Source organism: Carcharodon carcharias, chromosome 18 (genome assembly GCF_017639515.1).
Source record: "Carcharodon carcharias isolate sCarCar2 chromosome 18, sCarCar2.pri, whole genome shotgun sequence".
Lineage (NCBI taxonomy): Eukaryota > Metazoa > Chordata > Chondrichthyes > Lamniformes > Lamnidae > Carcharodon > Carcharodon carcharias.
The window spans coordinates 81,316,644-81,336,727 of NC_054484.1; the positions used below are offsets into that span (position 1 = coordinate 81,316,644).

A 20,084-nucleotide genomic window follows, 5' to 3' on the forward strand; every position below is an offset into this window, starting at 1 on the left:
ACCAGATGCTATTTTTTCCCTAACCTGCATCTAATTGCTAGGTGACTTTGACTGACAGACTGAGGGTTTTTTTTTGAACTTCTCAGTGATAGTTACAGCTTTTTTAAAGCTTAAAGAGCAAGGAATTTAAACAAAACTTCAAATCATAATAATTATACTGACCTTATCCTCCCTTCAAGAGCATTTACATCTACTCCATCAATTTATGACACCTACTTTGTGGGTCAAGGCCCTTGGAACAGCCAAAGTAAGGCCTGTTGAATTCAGCACTATACTCAAATGGTCTTGCTGAGTTCCAGTTTCTTCCTGTGGAAATCACAGCCTGTTCCCTTTCCCTTACCGGCAAAAATTGGGTCAGTCGGAAATGGTGGCAGGGCTTCTGCATCCGGGTCCTGCCCACCATTTTTAAAGGTCTCCAGTGTCTTTCTGACTTTGCGAAAATCTGGTCCACCCTCTCAGCATCTCCCGTTACTCCACCTCAGAATCTTATATGTTTCAATCAGATCATTTCTCATTCTTCTAAGCTCCAATGAAGGTTGAGGGATAAATGCCGAGCAGGACACTGGGGAGAATTCTATTGGTCTTCTTTAAAGAAATGATCTTTTAACATCCAGTTAAGAGAGTAGATGGAACCTTATTTTAATGTCACCTCCAAAAGACGGCACTCCCTTGCTACTGCAATGGAAATTCTGCCTGCACAATGGGTTCAAGCCTTCCTGCACAACCTTCTGCCACAGTGCTGTATTAGAAACATAAAAACTAGGAGCAGGAGTAGGCCATTCGGTCCTTTGAGCCTGCTCCGCCATTCATTATGATCATAGCTGATCATCCAGCTCAACTGCCTGCTCCCGCTTTCTCCCCATGCCCTTTGATCGCTTTCGCCCCAAGAGCTTTATCTAACTCCTACTTGAAAACATACAATGTTTTGGTCTCAACTACTTTCTGTGGTAACGACAGGCTCACCACTCTCTGGGTGAAGATATTTCTCCTCATCTCTGTCCTAAACGGTCTACCCCATATCCTCAGACTGTGACTCCTGGTTCTGGACTCACCCACCATTGGGAACATCCTTCCTGCATCTACCCTGTCAGAATTTTATAGGTTTTTATGAGATCCCCCCTCATTCTTCTGAACTCCAGCGAATATAATCCTAATCGACTCAATCTCTCCTCATATGTCAGTCCCACCATCCCAGGAATCAGTCGGGTAAACCTTTGCTGTACTCCCTCTATAGATAAGGAGAGCAAAACTGCACACAATATTCCAGGTGTGGTACAGTTGCAGCAAGACATCCCCTTTTCTGTACTCAAATCCTCTGGCTATGAAGGCAACATACCATTTGCCTTCTTTACTGCCTCTGCATTAGAATACACACTTGCAGCGCAATTCAAAAAAGTGCCTCAAAATAATACGTCTTAACCCTTACTTTATTGGCCAGCGTTTCACTCTCTTCTGTACTTTCGTTGGTCTTTTCGTATGATTTTCCAACTTTGGCAACAAAGTCCTTCACAGTCTCACACAGGATTCTAGTAAACAAAATGTGAAAATTGGTCTGATTACATTAGTGCTCCATCCTTAATTAGGTTTCCAAATCTGGTTGAAAAGATGTCTGACGGTCTCACCAATTTACTTCCTGCCTCCAACCATCCCTTCTCCACATCCCTGAGCCTGGTCACCCAACACACCCATTCTCATAGCACACCACCTTCCAATGGCCAATTATAAAGTGAATGGGCTCTTCAATACCCGGCTGACAGTCCTTCTCCCCATGTCCAATATTTCTACAATTAATAGACAAAGTGAGCCAAAAACCTCTCTTTACAATAACACTATTTCATATTGCCCAACTGATTTTTCTGCCAGGTTTCCTGACAGCAGTGTCCTAGAAATTAGTCCTTGGTTACACTGGAGCATCTAGGAATTATGAAGCATTCGGTAGCAGTAGTCCATAAATTTGGTTTTCACTGTATCCATGATCAAGAATCACAGCAAAGGGCTGAAGCAAAGGTGCTTCACACAACACACAACTCATTAACTCAGCCATTTATTGCATCTTAATAGCTGTTGTACTGATTTAGGCAAGTGTCTTTTGTTTCATAATTGATAACAAGTACGACACTCATCACCTGTGCTGTGGAACATCATTTAAAATTTGTCATGGAAATCTGGGAACAATAAATGAGATGGTGTGGGAGTTTATTTGAGATGCATTAGCGTGAAATGGCCCAGTGATTTGTTCCTGTTCTCAATAGAGCAGTGCTGTAGACCTGGCCACATTAATAATGTTGAACCTTCATCAATATGCTCAAGTGAATCATTAACTCAGTTTATTCATTGAAAGCATGAATTGCTTCATATTTTCATGCCAATAGATTATTGTGTGAAGTAACTTTGAATGTACTCTGTTAACTTCTTTATCCAAGGAGCGATGAGAACATTTAACAACAGCATAAACCTCCCTATTTTGGGTGGGCAGGGCTCTTTTGACTGTTCTGATCCAATGTGTTGCCTTTGGACCATGTCCATTGATTGTGTCTGTGCGTCTCTGAGACCTTCCAGTTCTTTCATTGCTTTTGTTAAATTATTTTGTTCAAGGCCAGAGAAGCAAACTCAGCTGAACCGAATAAAATCTGGAACATTGCCAGTTTATTTCTAATTGTTTGAAGTATTGGCTGAAACTGTATGTCATGTTGGTACCTTTTGAATTTTAGAGCACACAAGTTATGCAAATCTGCATTTGTGTAGATGCACTTTCATGACCCAATGTTTTCACTTACAAGCATGTAAACAAATTTATTCTGCTTGACTTTTTGTTAAAGCAAGCAGAGGGCAGCTGCTGTCAGAGCTCTGTCGATTCTGTTACACTATTTCCCTCAGATCAAATAATATATCCAACATGCAGATCATTTTTAATTCCCTAGTGTTCCGTATAAAGTCAAGAAGCAACTAACATTCTTGCATAGATATTTCATGCATCAAGTGACTCACTTGGCAGAAGATATTACAACAGAATGTTGGTCGGAGTTGAGGATCTTGGTGAGGTGAGCAGCAACCGAATCCTCATAGGCCGATATCTGAAACTGGGAGGGAAAGGTTAGACATCCCAGGTGCAGTGGATTAACCAAAGATCCAGGCCACCCAATGGCATTTATCTTTGATTATATTGCATCATTATTGAATAGAAACACAGCTGATGTCTCCTACGTATACCCACATGCATGCACAATATTCTGCAGGCACTTACTGTTAAGGGGAGGCAGTGGCATAGTGGTATTGTCACTGGTCTGGTAATCCAGAGACCCGGGTTAACGCTCTGGGGACCCGGATTTGAATCCCACCAGATGGTGGAATTTGAATTCAATGAAATTATGGAATTAAAAGTCTAATGATGACCATGAAACCATTGTTGATTGTCGTAAAAACCCTTCTAGTTCACTAATGTCCTTACCTGCTCTGGCCTACATGTGACTCTAGATCCACAGTAATGTGATTGATTCTTAAATGTCCTCTGAAATAGCCTAGCAAGCCACTCAGTTGTATCAAACCGCTAAAAAGTCAATAAAAAGGAATGAAACCAGACAGACCACCTGGCATTGGCCTAGGCACTGGAAACGTCAATGGATTGCCGTTCCTTCCTGTCACTGGGTCAAAATCCTGGAACTCCCTCCCAAACAGCACTGTGGGTGCACCTACACCACATGGACTGCAGCAGTTCAAGAAGGCAGTTCGCCACCATCTTCTCAAGGGCAACTAGGGATGGGCTAGCAAGCGATGCCCACATCCAGTAAATGAATTTTTTAAAATTATCTACTCCTCAGAATTTATATAAAAACAGAAAATGCTGGAAATACTCAGCAGACCAGGCAGCATCTGTGGAGAGAAACAAAGTTGATGTTTCTGGTCAAGAACCTTTCTTCAGAGCTGAATTGAGATGGAAATGAAATTGATTTTGAGCCAGTGGAAGAGAGGGGGGTTGGGGGGTGGTGGGGGAGGGATTGTAGAAGAACGAAAGGGAAGTTCTGTGATAGGGTGGAGGACAGGAAAGATTAAATGACAAAAATTCAAGATACAAATGCCAGAGAGTTGTCATGGGACAGGTACAGAAACAAAGCAGGTGTCCAGATGAAGTGTGAATGGCAGGATAACAGCCATCCAAATGTAAAGTGAAGGAATAAAGAAAGAAACATGAGACAAAAGAAACAACAAAAATAAAAATCATCATGAATCAAAATGGAGGCAGAGTTTATGATCTAAAATTGTTGAACTCAATGTTGAGTCCAGAAGGAGCTTCCTTTGAACAATGCAGTAGGCCAAGGTCAGAAAGTTTAGAGTGGAGGCAAAGTGAATAATTGAAATGAAAGGAGTGCGGGGTCACTTTTTAAAAATTCTTTCACGGGAAATGAGCGTTGCTGGCTAGGCCAGCATTTTTATTGCCCATCCTTAATTGCCCTTGAGAAAGTGGTGGTCAGCTGCCTTCTTGAACCGCTGCAGTCCAAGTGGTGTAGGTACCTACAGTGCTGTTAGGGAGGGAGTCCCAGGATTTTGACCCAGCAACAGTGAAGGAACGGCGATATATTTCCAAGTCAGGATGGTGAGTGATTTGGAGGGGAGCTTCCAGGTGGTGGTGTACCAGGCATCTATAGCCTTTATCCTTCCAGGCGGTAGAGGCCAAGGGTTTGCAGGGTGCTATCAAAGGAGCCTTGCTGAGTTTCTGCAGCGTACCTTTTAGATGGTGCACACTGCTGATGAGGGGCCATTGGTGGTGGGTGGTGGGTAGTGGGCATGAGTTAGCATGGCAGGTATGAGGGGGCACTGGAGGTAAGTGAAGTGGCATGAGTCAGCATGGATGAGGCATAGAGAGTGAGTGGCGCTGTGATAGGGTGTGAGGGGTGAGGACTAGAGGACCTAGTATTTAATTAAACAACTGGGACAGGTCCTAGGGAACCTAGACAGGTCTTTTAACCAGCTCACCTCACCACTTGGCAGTCCCTGTAGCCGCCGCTCATCTATATCCGGGGTCAGTGGGTCCGAGTTTATCCCCACATCCACCCCGGAGCAAAAATCATGGGCATTCGAGGCACCTTTCCGCACCCCCCCTCCCCCTCCCGCTCCCGCCACCCCACCCCCCACCCGCTGAGGTGGGTACGGCTAACTGGGAAATTTTCTGACTCGAGCCACCTGCCTCGATGGTGAAAGTCCAACCTTAAAAATCTAACTCAGACTTGAATATATTCACTGACCCAGCCTCCACTCCTCTCTGTGGGAAAGAATTCCAAAGTGGAGCAACCCTCAGAGAGAAGAAATTTCTCATCTCACAGACTTAAATGGGATACCCCTTATTTTTAAACTGTGGCCTGTAGTTTTAGGTTTCTCCATAAGGAGATCCTCTCAGCATCTATCCTGTCAAACCCCTTCAGAATCTTCTATGTTCTAATAAGATTACCTCTCATTCTTCTAAACTCCAATGAGTATAGGCAATGAGTAAAGGGCAATCCCCTTCATCCTAGAAATCAGCTAAGTGAACCTTCTCTGAACTGCTTCCAATTCAAGTATATCCCTCCATAGTAAGGAGACCAGATCAGTACACAGTACTCCAGATGCGGTCCCACCAATGCCCCGCACAGTTTAGGAAAACTTCCCTATTTTTATATACCTCAGTGCATATTCAACTGTTTTTTTCAATGTGATGAGGGTTTCTGCCTCTATTGCTGATTCAGGCAGTGGGTTCCTGGCCCTCAATATTATCTGAGTGATAAAATTGCTCCTCACCTCCCCTCTAATTCTTCCACCAGTTACTTTAAATCATTGCCCCTTGGTTATTGTACTCCATGCTAACAAAAATAGGTCCTTCCTATCCACTCTATTGAGGTCCCTCATAGGGGAACCTAAAACTAGGGTTCACAGCTTCACAATAGTGGGTCTCCCATTTAAGACAGAGATGAGGAGGAATTTCTTCTCTCAGAGTTGTTAGTGTTTGGAATTCTCTTCCCCAGAAAGCAGCTGAGGCTGGGTCATTGAATATATTCAAGGCCGAGTTAGATTTTTGATTGACAAGAGAGTCAAAGGTTATGGGGAACAGGCAGGAAAGTGGAGTTAAAGCTGCAATCAGACCACCCATTTTACTGAATGGCAGAGCAGGCTAGAGGGCCTATTCCTGCTCCAATTTCTTATGTTCTTACTCCATCTCCCATGTAATAAAGTCCAACATACCATTTGTCTCCCTAATTACTTGCTGTACCTGCATGCTATCTTTTTGTGATTCATATACAAGGACCCAGATCCCTCTGTACCACAACATTCTACGTCTCCCCCCATTTAAATATTCTGCTTTTCTAATCCTCCTTCTAAAGTGGACAACCTTACATTTTCCTATACTATACGCCATCTGCCAATTTTTTGCCCACTCACTTAACCGATCTACATCTCTTTAAAGGTGCTTTATATCCTTCTCATTACTTGCTTTCCGCCTATCTTTGTATCATCACCAAATTTGGTTACATTCATTCTTAGATGAAGGCACAGGCTGTAATGTAAATCATAAATTTTTGAGGCCCCAGCGCCGATCCCTGCAGCATTGCACTTGTTACGGTTTGTCAAACTGAAAGTGACCTGTTTATTCCAACCCTCTGTTTCCTGTTAGTTAGCCAATCCTCTTTCCATGTCAAGATATCATCCCAACACCATGAGCTCGTATCTTGAGTTGTGACCTTTTATGCAGCATCTTATCAAATGCCTTTTGGAAATCTAAATACACTACATCTACTGCTTCTCCTTCATCCACTCTGCTTGTTACATCCTCAAAAGACTCTAATGAATTTTTCAAATATGATTTCCCTTTAACAAAATCATGTTGATTCTGCCCGATTGTATCATGATTTTCTAAATGTCCTGCTACTACCTCCTTAATAATGGATTCTAGTATTTTCCCCAATGACAGATGTTTAGATTAACTGGCCTATAGTTTCCTGCTTACTGTCTCCCTCTTTCCTTGAAGAGAGATGTTACAATTATGGTTCGCCAATCCGTTGGAACCTTTCCAGAATCTAGGGAGTTTTGGAAGATTACAACCAATGCATCCACTATTTCTGCAGCCTAAGACTCAAGAATGCAGACCATCAGGTTCAGGGATTTGTCAGCCCTTAGTCCCATTAGTTTTTCCTCTAGTGATCATAATTGTTTTAAGAGGATTTTCTATATTCTCGGGATTTTTGCGTCTTTTGCTGTGAAGACATTTAAGGAGATATTTCATAACACTCAAACAAATATATATTCCATTGAGTAAGGAAGATGCTATGAGAATGATGCATCATCCATGACCAACTTGTCCAAAGTCTCTGTCTTGTTTCCCATTATTAATTCCCAGTCTCACCCTCTAAGGGGCCAATGCTCATTTTAGCTAATCTTTTCATTTTTATAAACATGTAGAAGCTTTTACTGTCTTTTTAAAAATTTCTTGCTAGTTTGCTCTCAAACTTCAATTTCTCTTTTGTTTTAGCCATCCTTTGCCAGTTTCTAAAATTTTCCCACTAATCTTTGCAACAGTGTCATTCCATCCTTAATTTTCTTGGTTGGTCATGGATGATGCATCATTCTCATAGCATCTTCCTTACTCAATGGAATATATATTTGTTTGAGTGTTATGAAATATCTCCTTAAATGTCTGCCACTACTTCTGTATTGTCTTACATTTAACCTAATTCCCCATGCCACTTGAGCCAGCTCTGTCTTCTTGATGTTCTAATTGCCTTTATTTAAATTTAACACTGTAGTTTCGGACTCTAGGTACAGACAGGTGCTTCTGTGGCCGTAGATGTGACTCCAGGATGATGTGTTGCCTCCCTGGTGCCAGAGTCAAGGATGTCACAGAACAGCTGCAGGGCATTCTGAAGGGCGAGGGTGAACAGTCAGAGGTCGTGGTTCACATTGCTACCAACGACATATGTAGAAAGAGGGATGAGGTCCTGCAACAAGAATTTAGGGAGCTAGGTAGCAGATCAAAAAGTAGGACCTCAAAGGTTGTAATCTCTGGATTACTCCTTGCCACGTACTAGTGAGCATAGGAATAGGATAGAGAGGATGAATGCATGGCTGAAGAGATGGTGAAGGAGGGAAGGCTTTAGTTTCCTGGGTCACTGGGTCTGTTTCTGGCGAAGGTGGGGCCTGTACAAGTCAGACAGATTGCACCTGAACTGGAATGGGACCAGCATCCTTGCAGAAAGTCCTACAAAAGGGGCGGTACTGGACCTAATTTCAGGGAATGAAGCCAGGCAAGTGGTAGAATTGTCAGTGGCGGAGCATTTCGAGGATAGTGACCATAGCTCTAAGATTTAAGATAGTTATAAGAAAGGGCAAAGATGGACTGGGAATAAAGGTCCTGAATTGGGGGAAGGCTGATTTCAATATAAGACAGGATCTGGCCAAAGTGGACTGGGAGAAGCTACTTGTTGGCAAGTCTACTTTAGAGCAGTGGAACTCATTCAAAAAGGAAATAGTGAGAGTTCAGGGCCAACATGTTTTCGTAAACATGAAGGGTAGGACCAACAAAGTCCAGGGAACCCTGGATATCAAGCAATATAGAGGATTGGATCAGGAGAAAAAAGGATGCTTACGGCAGATACAGAAGGCTGAAAACAGCGGAAGCCCTAGAGGAGTATAGAAAGTGTGGGGGGGTGGTACTTAATTACTTTTTAGGAGAGCGAAGAGGGAGCATGAAAAAACATTGGCAGACAAGATAAAGGAAAATCCCAAGGCATTTAATAAATATAAGGATAACCAGGGAAAGAGTATGGTCTATTAGGAACCAAAGTGGCAATCTGTGCGTGGAGCTGAAGAACGTAGGTGAGGTTTTAAATGATTACTTTTCATCTGTGTTCACTATGGACAAGGACAACGTAGGTGTAGAAATTAAGGAGGGGCACTGTGATATACTTGAACAAATTAGCATTGAAAGGAAGGAAGTATTAACGGTTTTAGCTGGCTTAAAAGTGGATAAATTCCCAGGCCCAGATGAGATGTATTTTAGGCTGCAATGTGAGGCAAGGGAGGAGATTGCACGGGCTCTGACACTAATTTTCAAATCCTCTCCAGCCACAGGAGAGGTGCCAGAGGATTGGAGGACAGCGAATGTGGTACCATTATTCAAGAAGGGTAGTGGGGATAAACCAGATAGTTACAAGCCAGTGAGTCTAACATCAGTGGTAGGGAAATTATTGGAAAAAATTCTGAGGGAAAGGATTAACTTCCACCTGAAGAAGCAGGGGTTATTCAGGGATAGTCAGCATGGCTTTGTCAGAAGACATCATGTCTAATAAATTTGATTGAGTTTTTCAAGGAGGTAACTAGTTGTGTATGCGAGGGTAGTGCAGTTCATGTAGTCTATGCGGACTTCAGTAAGGGTTTTGACAAGGTCACGCATGGGAGAATAGTCAAGGTGGTAAGAGCCCATGGGATCCAGGGCAATTTGGGTCCAAAATTGGCTTAGTGGCAGGAGGCAGAGGGTGATGGTCGAAGGTTGTTTTTGCGATTGGAAGCCTGTGACGAGTGGTGTACCGCAGAGATCGGTGCTGGGACCCTTGCTGTTTGTAGTGTCCATTAATGATTTAGATGTGAATATAGGAGGTATGATCAGTAAGTTCACAGATGACATGACATTTAGTGGTGTCGTAAATAGTGAGGACGAAAGCCTTAGATGACAGGATGATATAGATGGGCTGGTAAGATGGCAGAGCAGTGGCAAATGGAATTTAATCCTGAGAATAGTGAGGTGATGCATTTTGGGAGGATTAACATGGCAAGGGGATACACAATAAATGGTAGGACCCCAGGAAACACAGAGGATCAGAGGGACCTTGGTGTACATGTCCCTGAAGGCAGCAGCACAGGTAGATAAGGTGATTAAGGCGGCATATGGGATACTTGCCTTTATTAGCTGAGGCATAGAATCCAAAAGCAGGGAGGTTATGTTGGAGCTGTATAAAACGCTAGTTAGGCCACAGCTGGAGTGCTACGTGCAGTTCCGGTCGTCACACTATAGGAAGGAGTTGATTGCACTGGAGAGGGTGCAAAGGGGATTCACCAGGATGTTGCCTGGGCTGAAGCGTTTCATAAGAAGATAGACTGAATAGGCTAAGATTGTTTTCCTTAGAGCAGTGAAGATTGAGGTGGGACCTGATAGAGGTATACAAAATTATGAGGGGCGTAGGTAGGGTAGATAGGAAGATACCTATCCCCTTAGCGGAGGTGTCAATATCCAGGGGGCATAGATTTAAGGTAAGGGGCAGGAGTTTTAGAGAGGATTTGAGGAAAAAGTTTCTCACCCAGAGGGTGGTTGGAATCTGGAACACATTGCCTGAGGGGGTGGTAGAGGCAGGAACCCTCACAACATTTAAGTATTTAGATGAGTACTTGAAACCCATAGCATACAGGGCTACGGGCCAAATGTTTGAAAATGGGATTAGAATAGATAGGTGCTTCATGACCGGCATGGACACGATAGACCGAAGGACTGGTTTCTGTGCTGTATAACTCTTATGATTCTATGACCCACATTTCCTATCCTCAAACTGAATGTGAAATTCCAACATGTTATGATTGCTCTTACCTAAAAATCCTTTACTGTGTGGTCATGAATTAATCCTGTCTCATTACAAGTTACCAGGTCTAAAATAGCCTATTCCCTAGTTGGTTCCAGAGTGTTTGTTCTAAGAACCTGTACCAAATATACTCTACAAACTCATCCACCAAGATATTTTTGCCAATTTGACTTTTCTAATCTATATGACAATTAAAATCTACCACAATTATTGTACTACTTTTCTCACAAGCCCCTATTAATTCTTGATTTATGCCCTGTCCTACAGCTTAACCACTGTTTGGGGGCCTATAAACCATTCCCACCAGTGACTTCTTTCCTTTGCTATTTCTTAACTCCACCCAAACTGATCCTATATTTTGATCCTTGGAATCAAGATTATTTCTCACTGCTGTACATATCTCATCCGTTATCAACAGAGTTATCCCACTCCATTTCCTTTCTTCCTGTCCTTCCAAAATGTCAAATACCCTTCAATGTTAGGGTCTTAGCCGTGGTCACTTTGCAACTATGTCTCTGTAATGGTTATCATATCGTATCATATTTGTGCTGTCAGTTCATTCATCTTGTTATATGAATGCATGCAGCATTCGTAAAGAGCCTTTAATTTTGTCTTTTTATTATTTGTCCCTACTCTGACCTTATTTGCTGGTGCACACTCTGTCCCTTCCTCTCATACTCTGATTATCATTACCTGTATTGCTACCTTTGTGCTTTCTCTTCAGCTTTCCAAATTTCTTCTGATGTGAACTCTTACCCCGATTTTTTATCTTAAAGCCCTCTCCAAATCCCTAGTTATACAATTCGCCAAGATACTGGTCCCAGTGCAGTTCAGTGTAGGCCGTCCCAATAGTATGGTTCCGTGAATCACGGCTCCCTCTTTCCCTCATACTGGCGCCAGGGCCCTCATGAATCAAAACTCATTTCTCCCACACCAGTTTTTGGGCCATGCATCAACCCTTTGATCTTATTTATCCTATGGCAATTTGCTTGTGGCTCAGGTAGGAAGCCAAAGATTATTACCTTCATGGTTTTGCTTTTTAAAATTAGCCCCTAGCTACTATACTCCCACAGCAGAACCTTTTTCTTAGTTCTGCTTTTGTCGTTGGTACTCATTTGGACCATGACAACTGGATCCTTCCCCTCCCATTGTAAGTTCCTCTCCTGCCCAGAGATGTTCTTAACCCTGGCACTGAGTAGGCAGCACAGCCTTCGGGGCTCACTCTCCTGGCTGCTGAGAACAGTATCTATCCCGTTAAATATACTGCCCACTGCTACAAATACACCCCCACTTCCCCCACCCACCTGAATGGCCCTCTGCACGATGGTGCTCTGGTCAGTTTGCTCATTCCCCTGTATTTCCTACTCTTGCCCACACAGGCTGCAAGGACAAACATATTGGACATTGCAAGGGCCAAGGCTCCTCCATTGCTGCCTTCTGGATCCCCATACCTGCCTCTCTTACAGTCACGCCCTCCTGCCCCTGAGCACAGGCCAAATCTGAAGAACCTAGCCTAAGAGGTGTGACTACCTCCTGGAACAAAGTGTCCAGGTAACTTCCCCCATTCCTGATACATCAGTGTCCAAAATTCAGACTCCAGCTCATCAACTGTGAGCTGAAGTTCTTCAAGCTGCAGACATTTACTGTAGATGTGGATGCTGTGGATCAAACAAGTGTCCACCAGCACCCGCTTGCTATGCTGCAACACATCACCTGCCCTGCCATCTATTTTGTGTTTTAATTAACTGATTAGCTTTCAAGTCTTGAAATATTATTCAACGATTAGCCGTAGTTATAGCGTTTAACGAGCTACACTATAAATTAAATATATCTCCCCAGTAACTACTGCCCCAGTTTAGAAAGACAAGAGACCTTAAATCTCACTAGTCACCCTCAAGCTCACCTAATTTGTGCCTCTGGACTTCAACGGTTAGGTCTCACCATCTCGGGCTCTCTCTCTTGGACCACTCCATTTTTTTGTAAAAGGCTAGAACAGCACCTCCTCCCTTACCAAATTCCCAGGGTTTAAGCCCATGGCCTTGTTGCACTCAGTCTTATTGGGCCTTCATATCTCTGCTAAACCTCTTCAGTTGAGGAAAAAGGCAAACATATTGGAAGTGCTGGTATAGAAGGTTGCATCATCTGAATAGATCCGATTGGGATGAAGACACTGGGAGAATGGAATGGAGGAAGGCCCCAAACATTCTTTCCAAATGAAACGGTGATTTACTTACACTTCTTTCGATTTACTATAGCATATTCACAGGTCACAATGTGGTCTCCTCTACATTAGAAAGAACAAAGGTAGACTGGATGAACAATTTGCAGAACACCTCCTTTCAGTCCACAAGATTGACCACAAGCTCCTTGTAACTTGTCATTTCAGTTCTCCACCTTGCTTCCGCTCAGACCTTTCTGCCCTTGGCCTAGTCCAGTGTTCCAATGAGGCTCAAAGCAAACTCAATGAACAGAACCTCATCAGCACCCTACAGTCTCCTAGACTCAACAATGAGTTCAACAATTTTAGGTCACAACTTCTGCTTCAATTTTGTTTCTTTTCTTTTGTAGGTTCAGTTTTTTCTTGTTTTTTATACCTTGACTTTGCATTTGGACAGCAGCTATCCAACCTTCACACTTTGTCTGCCAACCTTTGTTTTCTTATTAGGCCCATTACCACTCCCTTTGACTTTTGCACCATGAAACCTTGTGTTATTTAGTCTCTCCTATCAGTACATGGCCTGCAAGATGGTCTTCACCCATCTTTCCCCACTATGGAAGCTTTCACATCTTTGCCACATGTCCAAGCTTCCATCCCCCTCAGCAATTCGGCTCTTATCATTTATAGCTCCTCTAGACCCATCTTTCGCTTTTTAATTGCCCCATTACCATCCACTTAGACCTCATCCCCTCATCCCTTTTAAAACATAATCTCTCCTGTGCTCCACCTGATCACAGACCTTCCCTTTTATTCTTTCCTCCCCACCCTTCCCTTTTCCAGCTCCGGTATTTGCTTAAAAGCTATTAAACCTGCTACTGCTCTCCAGTTCTGTTGAAAGGTCCAAAATGCTAACGGTTTCTCTCTCCACAGATGTTGAGTGTTTTCTGTTTTGATTTCAGGTTTCTAAAATCTGCAGCATTTAGCTTTAGACATGAATATATTAAACACAGCCCCCTTGAAATCTACCTCCACACATGTAGCTAACTTTACGTGGATCACTGGCAGCAGTAGGAAGGAATAACTGAACTTGTTAATATAGTTCCTATAGTTGGTTGCAATAATGTGACCAGAAGCCGATGATTTGCTTAAATGACCCTTCCTGTCCCTGAAGGGAATAGTCACCTCCATGTAAATAATCTTCCACATCTATGCAGTGACTATTCTATTCAAGGACAATGAAAATGAGCGAGCATTGCTTTTAAAACATATAGATTACTAGAAAATACACAAACTCAGCTGAAATTTATGATCAGGCATTGTTTCAATGTTTTGCTGGCTTTGTAAATTCATCAGCAATGTTTAACCAGAGACAATCATTGCAGGACTGCCTGCCAGATTGATATTTGCACATCATACAGCACCAGGCTTCACAGTGTGTGCAAAATATTTGTAATGGTAACCACACACCCAACATTATTACTATTCATTGATGCTTCACAATATTATTCATAAAAATTTCAAACCCCTATTTTTAAAAACTACATTTTCCTAAGCTTCGTTCCCTGTGCAGGTTAGTGTGCCTGATCCACAGTACTCCTGATCTTTGCAACAATTAATTGTAATGGAGAATGTGACCAATTTTCTGGCCTTCCCTTCCATGAAGTAAGGTTCGAGGATGGGAATCCAGCTTTCCACATTCATCCTTTTGCATTCTGGCTGGGAGCAAAATGCTGTTCTGCAACTCAGAGCTTGCGTGCATTCCGCAATGCTAAACACTCACTTGGGATTCCTCAGCATCCTCCTCTGGGGTCACTGCCAGGGCATGTTTTGGTGGTATTTTTATTTCATACGTCATAATGCTCCATCTGTGCAAAAACAAAAGCAGTCCTTACTTAATTACCATCTGCTGACCAATATAACACAGGAGGCACAAGAATATACAAACCATCAACTGGTTGAACATTCAGTACCGCGATCTTTACTTGCCAAGGGAACACTGTAAAAAAATTACACTCAACTTAAGCAGCTTCAACTACTGTACAACATATTATGTTAACTATTGCAAAGCAAGACAGTAAGTTTGTCGCAGTGATCTCCCATGACAGTGCTCTGACTGAATCTGATGATTGGCTGTTCTATGGTGTGCTATGTCATAAGAACTTATAGGACAGAAACAGGTTATTTGGCCCATCAATCCATGTCCCTCCTCATCACATACCCATCTTTTCCCCATTATCCTTTCGTCCACCTACCCAACCCCACCATGAATGTCGAGATAGTGCGAATTCCTCAGCTTCACAACTCTTGTGCAGGAAGACATTTCTCCAGTCCCTGTTGTCAATCTCTTACATTTACTCTTCTACCTATGGTTCCTAAAGCGCAATTCCTCAGCTACTTAAAACTATGACTGATGTCTACCCTGCCCCATCCTTTCATTAACACCTTTAGGACATTACCATCATTTAAGCTGCTCTAACAAGAACTTCTCAAGTCTTGCTTTGCTTTCATGCATCATCATGCCAAGCATCATCCCAGTGAATCTACACTGTACCCTCTCTAAAGCCTCAATATCCTTCCTATCATGTGGAGCCCAACGTAGCACACAGTATTCAAATGAAGGAGATAGAAGTTCATCATTGGTTATTGCCTTTAATATTTCATGTCTTGTAATAAACCTAGAATTCTATTTGATGACCTCATGAATAGAAGCGGCTGCGTTTAGCGTAACAATACATTATTCTGCAGCAACTATGGAGCTGTATTTAATCAGGCCTGTTCCCTTTTAATTTTCATGAACACAGCCTGAGGGCATTCAGAGTTCAAGTGCCATCTGTTGAGAGAAACTTGCAGATTGAAAGATGTTTTACATTTCTAAAGATGTGTTAAAACACAACATGGATTTGTACTTTTTAATAGTTGTGATACTAAAGTACAACAGGCAGAGTGAAATGCAAGTATTTTATATTGTCTTAATCATCAGATCAGGATCGGAACCTCTATTTTTGACCCTAGTCAGGCAAAAAGTACTCACTTACCTCCTTCCAATTTTTCTGGCCCATCTCCCAATGGAGGATCTGGTAGCAGTCAGCACAGGAGACCTCGGAGACATCAGTGAAGAGAATCCGTGCAGAAACCACATGCCCTTTTCATAACACTAACTGCCATATTCTGGCAAGTAAAGAGTTTAAATGTCCCAAAGCTTTTCAGTGTATTAGTGAATGAATGAATGAATGAATGGGTGACTGTGTAGGTGTCCAAAGGGGTAGGTGGGTGAAGTGGGTAAGATGGTAGGGTGGGCAAGACAGGGAGTTAAGAGTGGGCGAGGTTGGGGTAAGGGGGTAGGGTGGTTGAGGATGTGGTAAGCGGGTAGGGTGGGCAAGGATGTGATGAGCAGGTAAGGTGGGCGAGGATGTGGTGAACGGGTAGGGTGGGCAAGGATGTGGTGAGCGGGTAGGGTGGGCAAGGATGCGGTGAGCGGATAGGGTGGGCGAGCATGTGGTGAGCGGGTAGGGTGGGCGAGCATGTAGTGAGCGGGTAGGGTGGGCGAGGATGTGGTGAGCAGGTAGGGTGGGTGAGGATGTGGTGAACAGGTAGGGTGAGCAGGTAGGGTGGGTGAGGATGTGGTGAGCAGGTAGGGTGGGTGAGGATGTGGTGAGCGGGTAGGGTGGGCGAGCATGTGGTGAGCAGGTAGGGTGGGCGAGGATGTGGTGAACAGATAGGGTGAGCAGGTAGGGTGGGTGAGGATGTGGTGAGCAGGTAGGGTGGGTGAGGATGTGGTGAGTGGGTAGGGTGGGCGAGGATGTGGGTAAGTGGGTAGGGTGGGTGAGGATGTGGTGAGCGGGTAGGGTGGGTGAGGATGTGGTGAGCAGGTAGGGTGGGTGAGGATGTGGTGAGCAGGTAGGGTGGGTGAGGATGTGGTGAGCGGGTAGGGTGGGCGAGGATGTGGGTGAGTGGGTAGGGTGGGCGAGGATGTGGGTAAGTGGGTAGGGTGGGTGAGGATGTGGTGAGTGGGTAGGGTGGGCGAGGATGTGGGTAAGTGGGTAGGGTGGGCGGGGATGTGGGTAAGTGGGTAGGGTGGGCGGGGATGTGGGTAAGTGGGTAGGGTGGGCGAGGATGTGGGTAAGTGGGTAGGGTGGGCGGGGATGTGGGTAAGTGGGTAGGGTGGGCGAGCATGTGGTGAGCGGGTAGGGTGGGCAAGCATGTGGTGAGCGGGTAGGGTGGGCGGGGATGTGGGTAAGTGGGTAGGGTGGGCAAGGATGTGGTGAGTGGGTAGGGTGGGTGAGGATGTGGGTAAGTGGGTAGGGTGGGCGAGGATGTGGGTAAGTGGGTAGGGTGGGCAAGGATGGGGTAAGTGGGTAGGGTGGGCGAGGATGTGGGTAAGTGGGTAGGGTGGGCGAAGATGTGGTGAGTGGGTAGGGTGGGCAAGGATGTGGGTAAGTGGGTAGGGTGGGCGAGGATGTGGTGAGTGGGTAGGGTAGGTGAGGATGTGGGTAAGTGGGTAGGGTGGGCGAGGATGTGGGTAAGTGGGTAGGGTGGGCGAGGATGTGGGTAAGTGGGTAGGGTGGGCGAGGATGTGGGTAAGTGGGTAGGGTGGGTGAGGATGTGGGTAAGTGGGTAGGGTGGGCGAGGATGTGGTGAGTGGGTAGGGTGGGTGAGGATGTGGGTAAGTGGGTAGGGTGGGTGAGGATGTGGTAAGTGGGTAGGGTGGGCGAGGATGTGGGTAAGTGGGTAGGGTGAGCAAGGATGTGGTGAGCAGGTAGGGTGGGCAAGGATGTGGTGAGTGGGTAGGGTGGGCGAGGATGTGCATAAGGGGGTAGGGTGGGTGAGGATGTGGTGAGCAGGTAGGGTGGGTGAGGATGTGGTGAGCAGGTAGGGTGGGCGAGGATGTGCGTAAGGGGGTAGGGTGGGCAAGGATAGTGGGTGAGTCGGTAGGGTGGGTGAGGATGTGCGTAAGGGGGTAGGGTGGGCAAGGATAGTGGGTAAAGGGCTAGGCTGGGTGGTGAGGTCGAGTCAGGTCAGGTCAGGGGCTTGGGTCATTAGGTGAGGGTTAGTCATGTTAAATCGATGAGTCGGGGAGATGGGGGGGTGAGAAATTGGGTGGCTGGGTACTAGTCAGGTCAGGTTGGTGGGGGGAGGTGGGTATTTGGAGTGGCTTCAGTTCTGGAGTTACCCAGGAGTCAGACTAAGATTTTTCTGTCTAACATTTCCTGGGCAACTATTCAGGTCAATTGGAACCATCTGAAATCTCTAACTCTAACTCAGAGCTCGAGGGTCCCAAGGAGCAGGGAAATTGCCTAATGAAAGATCACACTTCCTGGGCATTTCCCACAGAGTCAGAACTGTCAGAACTTCTGAGGATCCCACAGCACATCTTCTGGGCTAAGTTAGGTCTCCAAACCAGAAGATCCAGGATGATATATACATATATCTCTGTGATAATCTGATGTGTAATATATCTTTAAGAAGAATGTTATTATGGAAGATCACATGATCTTACTATCCAATAGCAGAGTAGCACGGGCTACCTCTGTAGTTAGTAGTCCGTATTCAGTAGTTAGTAGTTGAGGATAGAGTAGAGATAGAGTTTGAAGTGTTGGCACATGTTTAGTTGCTGCTGAATGCCTTTGTAAATAAACTAAGAGTTTCCACCTATGAAGTGTCTGCTACTCAACTCTATCTTTAGTGCCCAATCAGCCACCAATTAAAACAAACATGTGAACAGGATCCACAAATTGGCGTCTAGGATTAAACAAGTTAAATGGAAGAAATCAAGAGAAACAAAATCAGCGCTGTACCTCGCACAGCAATTGTAAGCAGAAGTTCTGTTCAAATCATTGAAGTAATCCCCTCATAGCGTGCCGCAATTCAGAAGAATTGATCCTTTCAATCAAGCAACGGACGATTGGTCCCACTACATTGAGTGTCTCTCATTCTTTCTCCAAGCAAATGAGATTATGGGGGAAGAAAAGAGGCTGGTGATCCTCTTAAGTACACGTGGGAATAAGACTAATGGCTTGATTCGAGATTTGATGGCACCCAGTGCCCCAGACTCAAGAAATTTTGATGAGTTAGTGGACCTGGTGAAGGGCCATTACCAACCAAAGCCCTCAGCAATGATGCAAAGATTCAAGTTTAATTCAAGGATTAGAGCCCCAAGGGAGACAGTTACAAGCGATGTGGCGAGCTTGGAGCAATAAATGGAGCATTGTGAGTTTGGAATATTCTTAAACGATTTGCTTAGAGATCATTCAGTGTGCGATGTGAACGAGGATATGATTCAGAAGCGATTGTTATCCAAAACAATTTTGGATTTTAAGGCACCAGAAAATGCACTGGCCATGGAAAGTGCAGTTAGAGATTCGAAAGCCATACAGGGTGCGCAAAATGGCGCCGTACTCCACAGCAGGCGGGAATCCCCAGCCAAAAACGATGCAAAAATGCAAGACTCTACCGAGAGGCGGGAAACAGCCCCCACTAACAGGAAAATGAGAGAAAACAACCCAGCAGCGAAAACCAGGAGTATTATCAAGAGGTGGAAACAACCTTTTAACGATTGGCACTTTAAAAAAAAAGCATGTTTTTATTGTCATAAAAACAGACACATGGTGAGACAGTGGAAGGAAAGAGTCAAACAGACTTTTAAACAAAAGGAAAAAACCAGTGGGATCTACAATGTAGAAGAGCCTGAGCAACATATGCAGATACTTACTCATTGTATAATTCAACAGTTGGAAAAAACAGAGCCATCTATGTAACAGTGAAAGTGAATGGCAGAACTGTTAGAATGGAAGTGGACACAGGAGCTTCCACCGTAGTAACTGGGGAACATACCTTCAAATACCTGATTAATGGGGAACATCAAATAAATTTGGAAGAAACAACTGCCCAATTAAAAACATATGTGGGTGAAAACATCCAAGTCAACGGCAAAAGTAGAGTAACTTCATTATGGGAGCCAATCAGTAAAGCTACCCTTGATGGTAGCAGCAGGCGAGGGGCCAAGCCTCCTAGGGTGAAACTGGCCCTAAAGGAGATTAAGTTAGGAAGTGCTGAAATCAAATTAAGAACAAGTAGGTTACCAGAGCTACTACAAAAGTACGCCACAGTCTTCAGGGACGTACTTGGGAGGATCCAGGAGCAGCAGGCAAAAATTCATGTGGAACCAGAGGCAATCCCCCCCGATTCATGAAGGCCAGACCAGTAACTCATGCATTGAGAGAAAAGATCAACACCAGATTGGCAGACTAGAGAAACTGGGTATTATACAACCTGTTCAGTTCTCAGAATGGGCAACACCCATTGTCCCCGTCCTTAAACCCAACCAGAGTGTCCGA

General features: G+C 44.4%; 1 protein-coding gene across 1 annotated transcript in view; it reads right to left on the minus strand.

Annotated features, from left to right (window-relative positions):
* Positions 1-20,084, minus strand: part of LOC121290467 (diacylglycerol kinase eta-like) — a 383,823-nt gene that overhangs the window by 116,049 nt on the left and 247,690 nt on the right. The window contains exons 11-13 of the mRNA XM_041210907.1: positions 14,531-14,615; positions 2,989-3,080; positions 1,427-1,526 (exon numbers count right to left, since the gene is read on the minus strand). Coding sequence (XP_041066841.1) covers positions 1,427-1,526; positions 2,989-3,080; positions 14,531-14,615 — 277 coding nt within the window. The remainder of the gene's footprint in view (positions 1-1,426; positions 1,527-2,988; positions 3,081-14,530; positions 14,616-20,084) is intronic.